The 18,203-nt window shown below is 39.7% G+C and overlaps 1 protein-coding gene across 5 annotated transcripts in view; it reads left to right on the top strand.

Moving 5' to 3' along the window:
* SSR1 (signal sequence receptor subunit 1) overlaps positions 1-18,203 on the top strand; it is a 28,874-nt gene continuing 10,671 nt past the window's right edge. For 2 of the 5 annotated variants that reach the window (XM_050306522.1, XM_050306533.1), the window contains exons 1-8: positions 3-241; positions 2,285-2,403; positions 4,596-4,683; positions 4,853-5,115; positions 5,925-6,001; positions 7,653-7,731; positions 8,758-8,851; positions 11,499-11,562. In XM_050306522.1, the coding sequence (XP_050162479.1) occupies positions 157-241; positions 2,285-2,403; positions 4,596-4,683; positions 4,853-5,115; positions 5,925-6,001; positions 7,653-7,731; positions 8,758-8,851; positions 11,499-11,562 (869 nt within the window). In that variant the 5' untranslated portion in view covers positions 3-156. Of the gene's footprint in view, positions 242-2,284; positions 2,404-4,595; positions 4,684-4,852; positions 5,116-5,924; positions 6,002-7,652; positions 7,732-8,757; positions 8,852-9,407; positions 9,580-11,498; positions 16,335-18,203 lie in introns of those variants that run through there. The other 3 variants (XM_050306511.1, XM_050306552.1, XM_050306542.1) reach the window with 3 other exon arrangements.

Here is an 18,203-nt window from a genome sequence, read left to right as displayed (position 1 = left end):
CGGCGCCGGCCCCGGATGGAGGAGCGGGAGGAGGTCCCAGCGCCCGCTCCCGCACCCGCCGCCATTTAGACAGTCCCGCAGCGTCCGCCACCCGCCGCCGCCGCCGGGGCTGGCTGCGCTGGGTGCCGGGCCGTTGCCGTCACCGCCGCCGCCATCATGAGGCGCCTGTCGCAGCTGCTCCTGCTCGCCCTGCTCGTCTTCCCCGCCGCGCTGCTGCTCGGGGGCGCCCGCGGCGGCCCAGGTGAGGGCGGGCAGGCGGGCGGGTGGATGAACGGCCGCCGCTGCCCGGGCAGCGGTGGTGGGGCGGGAGGGATCCCCCTTGGCGGTCCGGGGAGGGGGAGCGGCTGCCGCGGGGCCTGCGGAGCCCGGCGCCGCCTCCGCGACCCTGCCGGCGGGCGCTGCTCATTCATCGCCCCGCGCACGTGGCCGCCGGGGCTGCGGGGCCCGGCCCGGTGCCTGCGGGGCTCCGGCCCCGTCCGAGGGCGTCCTGGCGGCGTGCGGGGCCGGGCCCCCGCCTCTCCCGGCACAGCTGCCCGCGGTGTCGGGCAGGCCCCCTGCGACTGCCGCCCGGGCACCGGCCCCCGGCCCGGCAGTGGCACCGGCCCGCCCAGACCCCGCCTGGGGACGGGGCAGCGGGCTTGTCCTTTCCGCCGCTCCCCGGCGGTGCTGGTTCCCTCATTTCCTAGCAGATGCGCTGGCTGCCACCCTGCCTTCCCACCTCGTCTGCCGCCACCCCCCGAGTGTCCTTGGCGACACAGAGGAGCGCTAATCTCTGTTTACGCTGCAGCGTTATCTGATTCACGGTCTGGAAATTGCCTCCCTACTACTAAGTTTGGGAAGGCAGGAGAGGGAAGGGAGGGAGGCTTCTCGTCCAGCTCTTGCAGTGGGCTGCAGCACACGCTGTGTGTTAGTCCTTTCCCAGAGCCGGCAGCTCTCCTTTCCCGCTATTGCCACATCATCAGCAGCCCCTCCGACATCCATTGAAAAGACTGTAAGCTACGGATATGAAAGTGTGCTGGGCAGCAAAGGGTACCTATTATGGCTTACCCGTAGCCTGTTCATTTTTAAATTAAAAAAAAAATCTTTATTCCTACACTTGAAAGTTTAAAACTTCAGCAAATAAAATCACGGTAGTTAAGGCTTTGGTTAAGTATTGCACGTGCTCGAGCAAAAGTCTTTGAGTGTACCTTCTAAAAGACACTTGTGAGGAGGGGTTGTGTTTGCTTTTTCTAGCTCTGAACTGACAATTCTTAAGTCCTCGGCTATACTTCTCCTGCTCAAGGATTCTTATTTCCAGTGAAAGTTTTTAAATATTTATTTTAAAAGCATATTTATAGCAATTAAATCTTTTTGAGACTTGGGTAAATCAATCATCCGTTCACTTCTACTTTTTCATATATGGAAAACGTTAGGTTTATTAACAAAAAATCTGTATTTTTTGTGCATGTTTTAAAAGTTCTCAGCCTTGCCTCCATGTGCTGTAAACTGCAAAGGGACAGAACTTTGTCCCATGGCCAGTATTTTTATTAGTCATATTTGCCCAGTGTTTGAATGTATGAGGCTTGGCTCCATGAAAGCAAAGAGGCAATGAACTATCAGATTACACTTGTCTTGGAGCGTTGCTCTAGGTCAGGTTTCTTTTCTGACTAATGTTGTGGTTCTGTTGCATATATGGATATATTAGTACATTATATTGAGGTCAAATTAAAAAAAGACTTTTTTATGTTTTAAAACTTGAGTGAAATACGTGCAAAAAATAATAACTTATTATCTACTTTTCAAAGGGTGCTGTTCTGTTATCAGTATGCTAATCATTTAGTAGACTTGCTAGTCTTAGAAGAAACAGTACTTACTAAATTAATTTCCTGGCAATAGCAATGTCTTATTTTCACTTTTTGAATTACAAAATTAAAATATTTTCATATGTTAACATGTTCCAAAATTAAGCAATAGCTTTTAAGGCAAATCTGTTGCCTTCTGCAAATTTAAGCATTGCTGTGTGAATGCTGAATTTTTTGTCATCCAGCTGTAAACGTTTTGGTTTTGAACTTGGTGGCAGATAAATGAGTAGGTAAGAAAGTTATTAGAGAAGGAATAAGGCTGAAAGATCAACACAGGCATCATTTTAATGAGAGGTTTTTGCAACTGAGGCTTCAGAACACTGCATTGGACAGATTTTTAAGAACTTCAGACATTAGTTTGAGAATTGTACTTCAGTGTCAGTTTTCTGTTCATTAACTAGACATTAAAAAGACTTTCTTGTATTTGTATTTTATTTTGGTAGGTTCGGGTTTATTAGTTGCAGCTCAAGATGCTACAGAAGATGAGGAAGCTGTGGAAGATACTGTAGTTGAAGATGAAGATGATGAAGCTGAAGTTGAAGAAGATGAGCCAACAGACTTGGTAATTTTACATGAGCGTTACTTCAAAAGTATGAATTAGACCAAAAGTGCTTCAAGCTGGATAATTTACCTATGAGTTTAGTAACGTTATTTTCCAATAGCTGTTTCCACATCTCTAATTAAGCTTGTGTTCAGTTTGAAGTGTCAAAAGGGTTTATCTTTTCTTCCTGAATTACCAGTTGAGAAACCACATGGGTACAACCTGGTTTCTTACTGCCAAAACTATAGGTCACAAAAAAGAACACCAAGTGAGAGAATCAGATTCTGATGGAAGCCCCCTGTACTTCTTTTCTAGCTTAAGCTGCACCTCAGTAGACTGAGAACAACATTGGGCTATAGGACTACTTAATTCTGGCTTCTTTGTATTTATTTTCCAGGGGTAACAGAACATTTGTTTTGTAGCCCATTTTCGCTTGCTACATTCCTAGCCTCTGACACTTGTTGCCAGGGTATGTTGTGAGCATGTTGTTGTTTAGGGTCACTTGATTCAGCTTGATGAATGTTAAAAATCTTTGACATAAGTTTTCCCTCAGCAGAGTCTCAGATATCTGATTCCAGGAAAAAATAATTTAACAATTGAGTCCTACTGCAATAAGGACAGCTCGAGCTGGGTCCCTCTGGAAAGGGACCCTGAACAAAATCCCTGGCCTTTTATACTCTTACCACCTGTGCACCTGTTCTTCATGCATCTTATTGGTTTAATGGTGATTTTTGTTCTGAGGTCTTCTTGTTCCTTATTGAACTATTTCTCTAGCTGTATTTATATGGATGGGTTGCATTTTCTGCCAACAGTTGTGCCTTCCTAATGTTTCAGTTTGCACTGGTCTCACAGCCTCCCTTCGCATAGCTAAACAACAGTTCAGGATTTGTTCAGCTTTTCAAGGGGAAAGTTTGCAGCTTGCAGCCTAAGGCTTCAGCAACCTTAGTTACTCATGCTAAGCAAAACTAATCAGACAAGACAACATAGGTAAAAGAATTCTGCTAACTAAAACTTAACTTACAAGACAAAAAATTACAAAAAATTACAAAAAACTACAAACAGAAAAGTGAAATATTTTATGTAGTTTTGTAATCTGCTTATAGTAGATGAGTATTAGGTTTGCCAGACACTTAGTGTACCAAATTCTCTCAAATTAAGGAAGTCTGGAACATTATTAGGCAAAGATGTAATAAGAACACAGACGTGGTAAACTGTTCTTTCATTCTATCAGATTTTACTGATGTTGGCAAGCTGATGAGCTTATGGTTGACCAGCTCTGCTAAGTGATAGAAGGTATGCTGACAGAGTATTATTAAATATTTTGCTTTTAATAAATAGTCTATGGCTTGGTTACAAAACATTACACCTTTTAGGGCGTTTCTTTTATTTGTCACTGTAAGAGAAGATATAGTTTGGCATAGCATCTTGGAATCAAGGTGCTAGGTGCTCAGCTCCAGTTCCTGAATTCATGGTACGTGTACGACCGATCCAGTAGGATATTCACTGCTTCAGGTGGTTGTTGAAGCATGAAAATCAAATGATCTGACTTGCAGGCAATTAGCTGAGACTGTTTAAAATTGGGTCAGCCTTGTTTTTATTTGCTGGGGGCAGTGATGATCCTGTGATCCTCAAGTGGAAAATAAGCCCTTAATGCTTGCATTTGCCAAATTAAAAAGTGCATCATCACAAAGGTGAACTTGAGCAAGTGGGTCCATGAACTTGCTTAGTTCCAACAGTGTAACTATTTCCAGGCATACATAGCTTAACTAATGAAAACTGAATAGAAAGCTGCTAAACGTTCCCCTGTGATGAAAGTAACTCTTGTTTGTCATATGGTTGCCTGTATTTTGGATGTGCTTGTCTTCTAAATAGAAATATCTTAGATGTGAACACTTAACATTTAGACCCTATTCTATTCCTTCTACACCCAAACAGAAACCATGCTGATTCTTTCTGATTATAAACCTTTCAATACAGCCAAATGCAGTTCAGATTAGTTCTGTGTCCAATATAACAAGTAGAAAGAGAAATGCTGAAAGTGATGCTGATCAAGTCTAGAGGGAGAACAGACTGTGCTAATCCTGCAACAGCAGGATATGGTATGAATACTTGCTGCTGTTGCTTGCTTTGACACATGGGATTCTCATGAACCAAGCATGGTCTTTGCTTCACTGTTCATTATAGGATTTTTTCAAAAAAGTCTCTTGTCTTAGACAGAAGAAAAAGAGGAAGAAGACTTGTCAGGAGAGCCTAAAGCCTCACCCAGTGCTGATACAACCATCTTATTTGTGAAAGGTGAAGGTAAGAGTCCCCTGCTAATCTACCATCCGCTTACCGTTGCTTAGACTATGTCTATGCAATTAAAGCAGTGAAGCTCTAAAACCAGAGTCTGTTTTAGATGCTCTCTGTTTAGAAACTGGCTAGGTGGGGTATCTGAAGTTTCTAATGGTTCAATATTTTTTTGTTTCAGACTTTCCAGCGAACAACATTGTAAAATTTCTGGTGGGCTTCACCAATAAGGGTACAGAGGATTTCATTGTCGAGTCTCTCGATGCTTCCTTCCGGTATCCCCAAGACTACCAGTTTTATATCCAGAACTTCACAGCTCTCTCTCTGAACACAGTAGTTCCACCACAGAGACAAGCCACGTTTGAGTACTCTTTCATCCCTGCTGAGCCTATGGGTGGCCGTCCTTTCGGTCTAGTTATCAATCTCAACTACAGAGATGTAAACGTAAGCCTGATGTTGTAATTCATTTGAATCTTCCTAGTTGATGTGGAGGTGCCAGGAAGGAACTGCTTAGTTGAGTTACTACCTCTTCATAAAGTGAATGCCTTTGTAATATTTACTAGATACATAAGCACAGTAAGTGACTGCTTACATGTTTCACATTAGTCCCCCAGGCACACTCAGTTCTTTATATGTTGCACTTAAAGTTATGTCGGCAGTGGAAGCTAGAAGGCCTTGGAACTGTATAGTAGTCGGATGTACTCCTAAAAAACCAAATCAACCAAACAAAACTAAAGCTTTGTTTAGGATAACTAATTTTCACTGTGGTTTTCAGATTGGGCTTTGCTAACAAACCCTACTGCCAATCTGAGTGCCACTGCAAACTTCACTTTAGGCGAATAAATGGCCAGTAGTTGCAATCTGGGGGAAGGCTATGCAAAACCATAAATGGGGATAAAACAGGGGAATCTTTTTCTCTTTTGGTGCAGGTCAGAGGTTAACAGGCTTCTGTATCTTTGTGTTTTGGTAGTCGTAATAAGAACCCATTGTATGTAATATCTCTTGTTATAGGAAATAACATGCTGAAGGCCAGGTGTGACTATCTTAGTACTATCAAGACTGTTCTTTGCAATTGGAGCAAAACATTTGTGCTTTTATGTGTTCAGTCAAACCAGCACTACTTACAAACTTAACAAAATCTCATGCAGGAGTTAGTGCTTTCTAGAACTTTTCCAAGAACATGGAAAAAGATAAACATTTGTGTATGTGTTTAATGAATTAATTTGAAATGTTATGTGCAAACTTTGTTATAGGGCAACATATTTCAAGATGCTGTCTTCAATCAAACTGTTACAATTATTGAAAAAGAAGATGGGCTGGATGGAGAAACGTAAGGAGACTGGAGATGCAAGTTTAGTTGGTGTCCTGGTAGAACACATTATTGATGGTGCCAGTGAGAATAGTTCTTGTATCCTCATTTTACTGAATGTTAGGTCTACTGTTTTGGTGGTGTACCAGGCATCTGACAAAGACAATGTTGACAGACTGAAAGTAAGAACTTTTTCCCAAAATTAAGGTCTGTATTAATAGTGGGGATCTTCAGGATTGGTATTAAGTCAATGAGCAGTTTACAGATGTGCTCAGAGGACATAAGCCTGGAATAGGACTGGATGTTATACAGGTACATAGCAATTCAAAGCTGTTAAGCTTTTGTTATGCTGCTGTGCCTTTTCCTAAGAGTTAAAAGATGCAGAAGGTCCACAGTATTAGGCTGTGAGTCCTGCTGTCAAGACTGGAATAAATTTCTTCTGGAGCAGTCCAGTATAATCTAAGTTTACAAAAACTAGAAGATGTATTTCGAGTACAAGATAGAGGAACTCAGTCATTCTACCTGTCTGTAGAAGGTATCTTTCAGGAGTGATCCTTTTCAGAGATAAGTAGATCTGACACACCTTTTATGTTGCAAGCATATGCCATGCTGATACACTTTTAATTTGTAACACTGGAGTGGAATTTTAAGTGAACCTCTGAGTTAAAAAAATTATTCTTCAGAAATACTTGTAGACAATGTCAAGTATCTGAATTGTCCTGCCACAGCTAGAAATTGCCTGCTGAGCAAGCTTCCTTTTAAAAAAGGTCAGCCAAAAGAAATAGCTGTTGTATTAAGTCATATTTCTCAAATAGAATGGCATAAATTAAAGAAAAATTGGTCACATGAAAATGTGTGATATTCTGAAAAAGAAGCTCTCAAAAGAATTCATTGTCTTAGAATCAGTTTGTGTGGATGTCCTGTGAACAGATAATTACCCTATAACAGGGATTTTCAATTAAGTCTCTTGTTTAGTTTCATTCCATAATTTCCTTTATCATAAATCTGACTTCAGATGTTCAGCTTGCAATAGAATTTTTACCTGTAAACTCCCTACTCCGCAAATTAATTTTAGATATAACTTAGGTTCACCTCTTGCTAAGTATCTACCTGTATTTCTGGTAAAACTATTCAAAACAAACCTAAATATGCAGATTCAAGAAATGATTGTATAGGTAGAATTTTAACTGTGGAACAGAGAACAAGATAAGTAAGGTGTTTTAAAGCTCTGTTGCAAATAAATTAAGTCCTAGAAGCACTTGCTTTGCAGTAGTCTACTAAAAGCATATAAGAGATTTTTAAGGGCTTTGTAAGTGCTTAAAGCTATCACAAACATAAATATTGCCTATAACCCAATATCTGGAAACTTCATGATAGTGTGTAAAAGTTCTTGAAGTTACACAATTTCAGTATTTATTTAGAACAGTTTTCTAATTTATGTAGCATTTTTCAAATGTTCTGTTGTTCAGAATTAAGTTTATGATTACAGTTTCTGAAGTCAAAGTCAGAATATTTGTTAGCACTTCAGTTTCAGAATCTTTTTTTTTTCCCCGCTCACCCCCTACAAAATTCTTAAGTGGCGAAAGCTAGGCTTAGATTCTGTACCTCTGTGTAAACTCTCTTCAGAACTTTAAGATTTTTATTTAATGGTTTCTTAAACTGTTTTTTGAAGGATCTTCATGTACATGTTCCTCGCTGGACTTGGTCTACTTGTCATTGTTGGCCTACACCAGTTACTAGAATCTAGGAAGGTGGGTAGTGTGTTTGTCTATGTGCCTGTTAATACAAGACCTTTCTGATGTGAAAAGAAAGCAATTCAGTAATTGTTTCTGGAATATGACAGTACAGGTAAAACTTCAGAAGATTTATTTTTAGAACCTTAGAGATTACTGGAGAAACCAAAGAGGTTTAAAAAACTTCATGACTGAAGACATCTTGATTGCTCAGCTCATGCTCTTTGGGTCTGCTCTTTGGCACCACACTGAAGCTGAATTGGAAGCTTTGATACCTTCCAGTCACTGGATGTGTGTGTCTTCTGATTCACTACTTACTGGGTAGATTTTCCCCATGCTCTCTATTTCTGCCTATTAGTTTAATCCAGATCAGACTCTGGAGAAACCAGCTGCCTAGTCCTTTATTTAGTTCTCATCAAAGCTTTGCCATAATGTTGATTAGGGCCTTCTGAATTCTATTTGTAATTGTATTAATTTAGCTAATAACAACTAAGGGTTTGTCTGGCTATGTGGTTTGGCAAGTAAAAGCTGTTGAAAGCTCAAAGTCTCATCTGTATGCAATGCATAGGCGATGCCTTTGTGCAGTGTGCCTTATCATATTTTTGAAGGAGCTTCACTTAGGAAGAAGTATGGGATAATTACTGTCTGTTGACATCTATTTTGTAAGGTGACATACAAGAATGTTGTGCTAATATGAGAAAGCATAACGAAACTGGTCATCACAAAGTTTGATTAATCAGCCATTTTTTGCAAGAGGTATAATGAACTTGTCCAGGTGTGCATGAAATTCTGATGTCTTTATGTGGAATAAGTATTGTGAGACATTAAAAGTGGTAATGTGAGGCTTAGGGGAATAAATTGCTATTAGGAAGGATAGCTTAGCTTTAACTCCAAGGACAGTCTCCATACATTGACTAAAGCCTTAAGTTTATGCCTTAGTGAAATAATGGCAATTCATTAAATGTAGCATTTTGAGTAATTTCTGATACTTGTGCTATCCAAACCTTGTTTGAAAGAAAAATCTTTTTTTTCTTGAATTTTCAGAGGAAAAGACCGGTACAGAAAGTAGAGATGGGAACATCAAATCAAAATGATGTTGATATGAGCTGGATTCCCCAAGAAACTTTAAATCAAATAAGTAAGTAGTCTACCTTCCACAAACTGGAGCGTAACAAACCTAGTTTATCAATTAATTATAATCAAATAAGTAACTGATACCCATTTCTCAGAACAGCATACAAGTCTTCTAGGGAATAAAATTTATCTAAAGCACTGTGCTTAATGATTAGACTGTTACTTTAGCAGCCTGGTCTTTATAGAACAAACTTCACTGGTTGATCTAATAGTGACTATTGGTGACTTTTACAATTTGGTCTGTAGACTATTTTTCAACAGTATAAAATCTCTACCCAAAACCTGCATCACAAAGGAGGTTTAAATAGGAGAAAATAGCTGTCATCTCAACGTTTCTGTAAGTTGTTTGGAAGTTTGCCTGTAGACCAAAGTTTTAAAAGAGCATTAGAGGTGTATATTAACTAAAGCCACATTAAAACTTGTTATTAATGTCCTTCACAAATCCAAAATTATTAAGTTCTACTTGATACCTGAAATGACAACAGTATCCTTAGGCTGTGGATATTTGTGGATATTTCTAACTTCTCTTACTCTTCTCTTTTGCTTTCCCATGGCTTCAGTGCAGAGTAGAAGAGGTGAGGCAAACTGAGAGCTGAAGAGTGAAAGTGGTTAATGTGCTGTCTGTGTAAAAACTGGGCATGGATAGAAGTACAGCTTCCTGCATGCAATGCCTGGTGATGTAGCATGAGCAGTAAAAGATAACAGAACAGATGCGTCCAATGGCATAAATGCATTTTATATACTTCTAAATTTATGTTTTTATGTATTTTGTGTATGCATTTCTGGTTATACTGTAGTTACATAGTTTCAGTAGAATACTGATTAAGTATTGTTGTCTCTTCTAACAGTTCCCAGAATTCTTTATTTAAAAGGCAGATGTGTATTTTGCCTTCCCCACTACCTGAGTGTAGTGTCAAACTGATACTATATGAGGATGGTGGAGGGAAGTTCATGACCAATGGCTGAGTTCACTTTGTTTCAGTGAGAAACAAACCTCACCCTTGGGTATAATAGTTTACTAATCAGGTTTATCTTCCTGGGTCTTCCTCATTCTGGGTGAACTATCATCAGAAGCATTAACTGATGTGAGGTGAAAGAGCCTCAACAAAGTGCATCCGAGACAAGATGCAAAGAAAAGTGCTTTGAAAACCCTTTGTGGGACCCACCTTTATTTGGCAAAGATTGCTCTTTTGATGAAATAAGCATATTCTGAGCTTCATTCAGTGTAGAATGGCTAAACGCCTTAGCTCTGATATGTGCCAGGAGCTGATGACTTTGCTTTTTTTATTCCTTCACCTTTTTTACTCTATTTACATGACTATTGCTCTACTCATGAAGGTGTAAGCTTTCTTGTGCATCGTTTTCTGTGAGACACAAGAATGATAGTGTAAAATCCAGGCACAGAAAACTGAAAAGTCTCAGTCTAGCAAGAAAATCTAAATGCTTTTCTTTCTGAATAACAAGCTGTCTTTAAACGGGTTCAAATCCTGGTAATGTTTGGGTCCTGTCCCAGTCCCTTTCTTAAACCATATAGATATTAATATCTTTTCATATCTTTAATACCTGAAGTCTAGGAAAAACAGATGTTTACATTGTTCTTAATTGTAGTTTTCTCAGCTCCAGGTTAGCTTCAGTTAGAACCCTACATTAGAATTCTTTAAAATATCTGGCCTTCAAGATCTTGGAGGTTCTTGAATTTTAATTATTTGAAGACATTTCATGCTATACTGATTGGCTTATAATGGCATGATGGCTGCTCTTTTTGTTTGCACATACTCTAAACAGTGAAGTTATTGGAGATTATTTTGTTTAAGAAAATGAGCATTTTTAAGTCAGCAGGTGCACATAGCAATCACTTCAGCACTTCATACAGAATATTGAAGCTTTTCTACAATAATCATAGAACCACAGAAGGGTTTGTATTGGGACCTTAAAGTTCATCTAGTTACAACCTCCCTGCCATGTGCAGGGACACTTTCCACTAGACCAGGTTGCTCTAAGCCACATCCAACCTGGCCTTTAACACTTCCAAGGATTAGGCAGCCACAGCTTCTCTGGGCAACCTGTTCCAGCACCTCACCACCCTCACAGTCAAGAATCCCCATATCTGATTACAAAGTTCATCTTCATAGTCAAATGTGGATGCTTTTGGGAAAAGTGGGGCTTTTCACAAGAAAAACACTCATCTTCAGCTGGTAATCTATATGAATGTGGAAATGCTTCATGCAAGACAAATTTGCTTAAAGGAGAGTCAATCATAAATTTTTCAGGAAGGCAAACTCAAGTCAGTATTGATCAAAATAATTCATTATCTTTATGAAAGTGTAATTACCAAACATTAAAGTTTTCTAAACAGCAGAGTGTGTTGGAGATGGTGTAGGTTTCTGGTCTTGGGTTTTTTTGCATTTTAGTAACTGGCAAATAAGGCAAACCTCACCCTGCAGTTGCATCTTACAGAATGGAAATGGGGTTTTTTATCTTCTATTTAGGATGAAAAAGGCTGAACAAGTTGCTTGAATTGGCTTCTCTGTGGTGATACATTGCATTAGCAAGGCAGTTTGTCTTGTGTTTGGGAGAAGAAAAATACATGGTCATGTAACAATTGCAATTGATGCAGCTCTAACTCTTTTTCTTTTTTTTTTTCTATCCAGATAAAGCTTCACCAAGGAGGTTGCCCTCCAAGAGGGCACAGAAGAGACCAGTGGGCTCTGATGAGTAATGTTAACTAAGTACAACAGTTGAACCTTTACTAATCCTGCCTGTTTGGGTTTTTTTGGATTGGAGTAGTGCAGAGAATCCATATCACCATAAGGAAAATACTGCTAAACATTTGGACTGAACAGATTAACTGGTGTTAATATTACTGAAAATGCACTTCTCTTTAATTTTTTTTTTTTTAATTGTTGGGGGGTGGGGGGAGGTACCCATTAAGATTTGTGCCTGCGTGTGTAAGCGGTTGGTCTTAACAGAAACATGTTACCTGAAATGTGCCTTTAGAGTTCTTTGTAATGCTGGCTTGTCATCTGTACATTGTCTTTGAAGGATTTTTCTCCTCTCCCTAATCTGAATGTCTAGTGACTTAATCAGTCTTGATTGTATCCTATCTGTATCAAAATCTGTATGCATTTCTCTTCCTCAGTAAGTAACGTTCTTTACAGCATGCACACACTGAAGTTTGTGTGTGTGGCCCCATTTCAGTGGCAAGGCACTGATCATCTAGACTTCTGCATAGTTTGCATTCTAAAGGCACAATTGGGTATGGCTGCTTGTAGTGGTAGATATTTTGCTGCTGTTTTGATCTGGGCATGCAGTGACCTAAAAATCTGAACTTATCTGCATAGATGTTAGAAAGACTCTTACACAGCAGCAGAACTCGTGAAGCATGAAATTTGTGTGCTGAATTGGTATTACTACATAAATTTTTTTTATACCCAACTTGTTAAATGGTTAGTTATTTGAGTCGTGCCAGCAGTTTAAGTATGCAGATCATAGTGGTAGTTCTGCAATGTTTACTCAAGAAACTATTGAACAAGACAGAACAACTCTTCAGTAAGTTCTTGGTTCTCTCTCCTAAAAACTAGAATGCCATATGTATCCAGATGTTGATTTTGGGCTTTTTTAAAGCTTTACAAGGATTTGCTGTACACACTTGAAACTGAATTTGAAAAATGGTTGGCGTCAAAGAATTTTTTTATTGGCAAGCTATTTAATTCACCCTTTATTATTTTTTTTAAATCTCACCCATCTTTCTGCTGCTCAGTACACTGGTCTGAGTTATTTTTTCTCTCACATTGTCTTTCTTACTAGTAACACAGATGCATATTCATCACTAACTACATGTTATTTCAGTACTCAAGCAGAAAAGCTCTATGAAATCAAAATGAGATTCCCTTTTGTGGCTTACGTGATTACCAGGTACTGAGGTATTGATCCATATCCACTGCATTCAGGAATTTAACTGACAGGGAAAAGAGCAGATATGCAGAGTGTCAGTTTGCTGCCATTCAGGCACTCGGACAAGGCTTGAGTTGTTTGCATCTCAGCTGCATCTCTTCCTGTGTCTGAAGGTTATCTGGAAGCTTGTTGAGGTCAGGAAGAGGCATCAATTTGAGACCTCTGTCTTCTTTTCCTCCCCTTCCTGATCCCTACTTGTGGAAATCTTCTTTTAGATCTACACTTGCTCTGCAGGGGCTGAGCTTCTGAGTCAGGGAATGCTGAGCAGTATTTCCAAATCCTGTCACAGTGTGTTTGAAGCATCTAAGCTCTGAAACTACCTGTACTGGCACTATTTTATTATACACTTGGCCAGAATGAACTGTGAAGATGTTCTTGACTCATCTTGCTATGGAAGAGATGCTTTGTTCAACTTTCTGAAGACATAGCTAGTCCAGGCAGAATATTTTTCGCAGTTAAGATAGCTTCTTTGTCATACAGATCACTTAGCAAACAGTTGAATGCTGCCTTCGTAAGGAGTATCTCCACTCAGGTTGCATGGAACAACTTTTTTTGCCTTTAGTGATGTAATCTGACTGATTCTGTGGTAGGTTTGAGGGCATATGTTCAAGCTTGCATTGATTCAACAGAGTGTTTATGTATTCAATGACTCTATGTACTAAAGCCCTGTATTTATTGCAGCACCTGATACACTGAACTTCTGAGTTCCCTCTCTTGGATTATGTCTCTAACCTCACATCAAGAGGGGTTTTTTTCATTTCTGGTAATAGGTTATCTTGAACTATGTGCTGTAATTCTCTCCAAGGATCAAAGGTACTCTCTGAGGGGGTGTGATGAGAGCTGCTCTAGATACAATGGTATGCTGGGGAAAAAAGACAAAGGATCAGAAGAGAGGATGCTAATTTGTAATACTCTAGTGTTATTTGTTGAGATAAATAGATTAGCCCTTACTGAATGAGTCCTGGAGCAAGTGTGGCCCTTAGAAGCTGAAGGACTGTACAAATAAGAAGTAAGTACTAGAAGGTTTGAGCTTTTTCTCTGCTCTTGGTGATTTACCCTCCAAATGCTTAAGCTCTAAGCATGAAGAAGAGAGGAGGCATCTTGCATAGGAATCAGCACTGGCCATGTCCAGTTGTACCAAGCCCATCTTTCTGATCATACAACTTGGCATTCACTGGATGGTTCACAGTGACTTTCTGAGCCAGAGGCAGTTCATAAGAACAGTGGCTAGTAGACCTCTACTGCTCATGATAAATGTCATAACAGTTTTGGATTACTCATTTCTCTTTTAATTTGCTGTAGTTGAAACTTAGCAAGAACATTCCAGTATGCAGTGGTAACTGAACTTTGGCATCTCTAAATTATTTCTGGTGAATAAGCCAGTGTACTCATTTTTCTTCAAATGAGAGAACACAGTTGCTGCTTTATCCCATTAGTTAGAAACTTTTATTTTGGTACTTGAATTTTCTACTCAATTTTTAAACACACAGAGATAGCTTAGTGTCACAGGTATGTTACTGGATATCATTATTATCAGCTGAGTGGGGTATCATTTCACTGGCTTAAAGATGAGACAGCAGCAATTCTGCCTCTCCCTATGCCACCCCTTTCCATGTGGCAGCCTAAGCTTTATTATAATCTAGAGTTATCACCATGATTCAGCTGGCTTAGTACACTGCCACACCACTGCTGTGAGGTTTTGAGAAAGTTTCAAAATGAGAACTGTAAAAGATGTGGACCGGACTTTCTTCCTTGTTAGTAAGAGATATTAAAGTGGTTTCAGGCAGCACATAAACTATGGCATTGGAGTGAAGGAACACTATTAATTCCTTTCTCACAGCTCCTTAACTTACTCAAAAAATTGTGAAGACTTAACAGTTCTACACGTGGGGTAAGAAAAACTGCTTTAGAGTTCATGTCTACAAAGCATTAATTGAGCTACACGTGAACTGCATGTGATACTTGTAGCCTTCTGTATGCTGTCTGCTTCGTGACAGCAGTTCATTTTTTCCTGGTATCATTTAATCTGAGAAAGAAGAGTGGCTGCTGTCAGACTAAAGGATTGAAGCATCACCTTAATACTTCATGTACAAAATCATTAAACTGTAGACTGTAGAGCTGAATGGAGCAGACTAGTGATGGTAGTGCTTGTTTAAAGAGTTATGCTGAAGCTCTTCCTTAGCTTGGAGGAGGTATAATCAAAATTACCATTCACTGATTATTCCTGGAATGCATGGTGCTAAACAAAATGTTGCAGGTGAAAGCTCTGAATTCAGGGAAGTACCAGGGAAGCCAAATAATAATGTGGGCTGGCTGTCCCGTTGTTCAGTGTGCCTGATGTACTGAGCAGTAAAGAGTCTGTTCTCTTTTCTTCTCCAAAGGAAGGACACTACCTACCTCATAGGAGTGACACAAGGGCTGTTTCAAGAGTGTTTTGAAGTTATTTGAGACTTGCACAATACACTTCCATGGAGATAGTAAGACATAGCACTAGTGTAGCTTGCTGTCAATTGCATACATAGATACGTATTGTACCAGTTTAGTCCCCTCACTGAACAGAACTCAGCAGCTTTACACTTAGACATTTCTAAAATACACAGAGCAATTGCATTGAAATTAAAAAGGAGAGCAAAGCCAGAAAGATCTCTTATTTTCTGCAAAAGCTTATGGGCGGGCTAAGTAATATTCTTCTGATATTTTTCCATTTATCTTTAAATCTTCCCAGGGACTTTTTCTAATCAATTGATACAGATGATTGATTGTGTAGCTACAATCAACAGTCAGTTTAAGAATGACTGATTGTTTTGGATGATTAAGTTTAGCTGTACTGCAACTGAAGTGTTGAATTAACATCTAGGTTTTTACCTGCTGACTTCCATTTATAAGTGAGATCAGATCTCTTGAAAACAGCTGCAGGTTTTTTGTTAATTATACTTGATTTTTTTTCTCTTAGCATTGTGTAGCTTTTTTTCTTTTTTTTAATAAAGCATGAGTATGGCACCAAAAAAGAAAGGCCTTTTCCTTGATAAGCAACCTGTACTTGTAAATATGCAAAGAGTAAAAACATAGTATTCTTAAAAAGCTGCTTCTCTACAAGTGTAGTTGGAATAGAAATAGTATTGAGCAAATACTCTGTTTTGGACAGTGGACTCATAGTTAAGATTAGAAGTCTTTATAAGAATGAGGGAGGGCCCTGGGAAAATGTTCAGTAAGTTCTTGAATCCTGCTCAGTTAAAACTGAGCCATACTCCTCTACATTTCTAGAAAGAATAACCTGTTAAACCATAGGCAATGGAAAAAGGATTTGTTAAGATGCTTAAAGGTTGCTGAAGCACAAGGTTCTAATACAGCCAAATCCTTACGGTGTTTCCATGAATGCTGTTATTTGACCAAACAAAGTGACATTCCAGGCAGTAATTCTGAAAGTAGCAGTTCCAGCAGGTGTATTGCATCCAAACAGAACAAGGTAAGACTTCCTGGTGAAAAAAGCTAACAAAAATGGCTTAAAAATAAAGGATGCTGGGACTCCTGTATTTGTGAACTATATCTGTGGATAAATAAGGGAAAAAATTAAAAGCAGATGTGTTGATGTATTTTTAGGTCCTAGAAGACATAAAAAGAACTCTGAAATTTGAAGCCTGCCTCATCTTTCCCTGAAGAGATCAAGATAGATTTTTAAGATCTCATCTTGGTATCTCTTCTTTCTAAACCAGTTATTGCAGTCTATCTATCTGCTTATCTTTTCTGTCCCCTCATGTTAGTAGTCTTTGCTATAAATTTTTATTAGCCAAGATGCAGTAATATTTCAGCATTACAACATTTCAGTCCCTTAACTGATGAGGAAAAGCTGAAACTTAACCTGCCCTTTCCTCCTCCCTCTCTGTCTGTTCAGCTGACATGGAAACCACAACTTGTCCTGCCTTAACTGAGTTTTCTCTGTGCCACTTAAATTCACATAATGAAACCCCCACTTAAGAGCTGGCTCTTTCACATAGCAAAGAGAATACTTGGAGGTGATGTACTTAGTCTCACAACTGTCTGAATAAGGGAGATTTTCAAGATGATCTCACGGCGTATATTCTAGTAAAGAAGGTTCAGTCCTGTCATGCAGGGCCTGGATGGAGCTGCACAACACAATTTTCATAGACATGAAGCTGCAGTGGTGGAGCATGTGGGATTAAAGCCTTTACCCTGGAGATAAAATACAAAACCGCATTCAGTAGATGGAAATTATTACAGCCAGCAATACCCAAATCTACCAGCTGAGGGATCTCCCAAGCCTGTGACAAATGCTCCTCATAACAGACAAGAGAGTTTTAGCCCCTTCTCAAAGAGCAGCATCTACCTGGATGGGTTAGAGCAACTGTTGTTGCTTTCTTAATCATTCCTTGCTGTATCTTGGTCACCAAAGTAAATCTGAGCACTCTTATTTTTCTGTGCCTTTCAGAAAATAATTGCCAGATGTGACGTGTGAAGTCAGAAAAGCTGTAAGTGGTTGTGTCTTGCATTTGCATCCACAAAACATCAGGGCTGTAGCCACCTGCTGTGTCAGTGCAAGGTGTTGCAGAGGCAAGGTTTATAGGGATGCTCCATATACACTGCCTCTGCCATCTGCTGTCCTGGTGCTGGCCCCACAGCCAGTTTTCCTGGGGTTAGAGTTATATTACACTGGACCTTTTAACCCCATATGCACCTTGACCACAGTCAGATAAAAATAGGGTCTCATATCAGCTTTACCTTGAAGGTTGGATCAAAGAGCCCAGACTGTTCAGAACACTGAAGCAGCTTCCTTGCCTGAGCCTGGATCCACAGCACTGCAGAAGCAAGCAGGGGACACGACCTTGCCAGGACAGTATGCTCGATCCCAGCGTCAGCTGGCAAGTTTTCCACTCCTAAGTTTCCAAGAGAGAAGGAAAGGAAGAACACACTCTTTCCTTTAGCGGGGAAGAAGGTCTTAAAATACCCTATTGCAGGTTTCCAGTGCAAAGGAAATGCTAGAATTTAAATAGTGTCTGATGACTGTTGCATACAGTGTGGCAAACATTGTCACCAAAATAACAGGTTATATTTTAGGAGCAAGTTTAAATACCCTGAAAACACTTGATTAGGAAGTGCATCATTTTCCTTAGAGCCAGTATTTAAGACTTAAGTTACTTGGTTGTTTATAATAGTGGTTTATTAATGGAGAGTGGAATTAATTTTTCACGGCTGAAAATGACATTTTGTCCTCTTAATTCTATCTTGTTGCTGCTACAAGCAAGCTGTAAACCAGGAAGCACATCTTGCTGTTAGGCACCATGGGACAGGTGGTGCATGAAATAGGATTTATCTTGTATTTTAAAAACTGCACTACACTCCTTTCCATTGTGTTAGTAGTCTGATAGGTTTCCTCAAGGTCCTCT

This window comes from Myiozetetes cayanensis, unplaced genomic scaffold (assembly GCF_022539395.1).
Source record: "Myiozetetes cayanensis isolate MyiCay16 unplaced genomic scaffold, myiCay2020 scf1, whole genome shotgun sequence".
In the NCBI taxonomy this organism is placed as follows: domain Eukaryota; kingdom Metazoa; phylum Chordata; class Aves; order Passeriformes; family Tyrannidae; genus Myiozetetes; species Myiozetetes cayanensis.
Note: the sequence above shows the minus strand (reverse complement) of the source record. Positions and strands in the feature narration are given on the sequence as shown.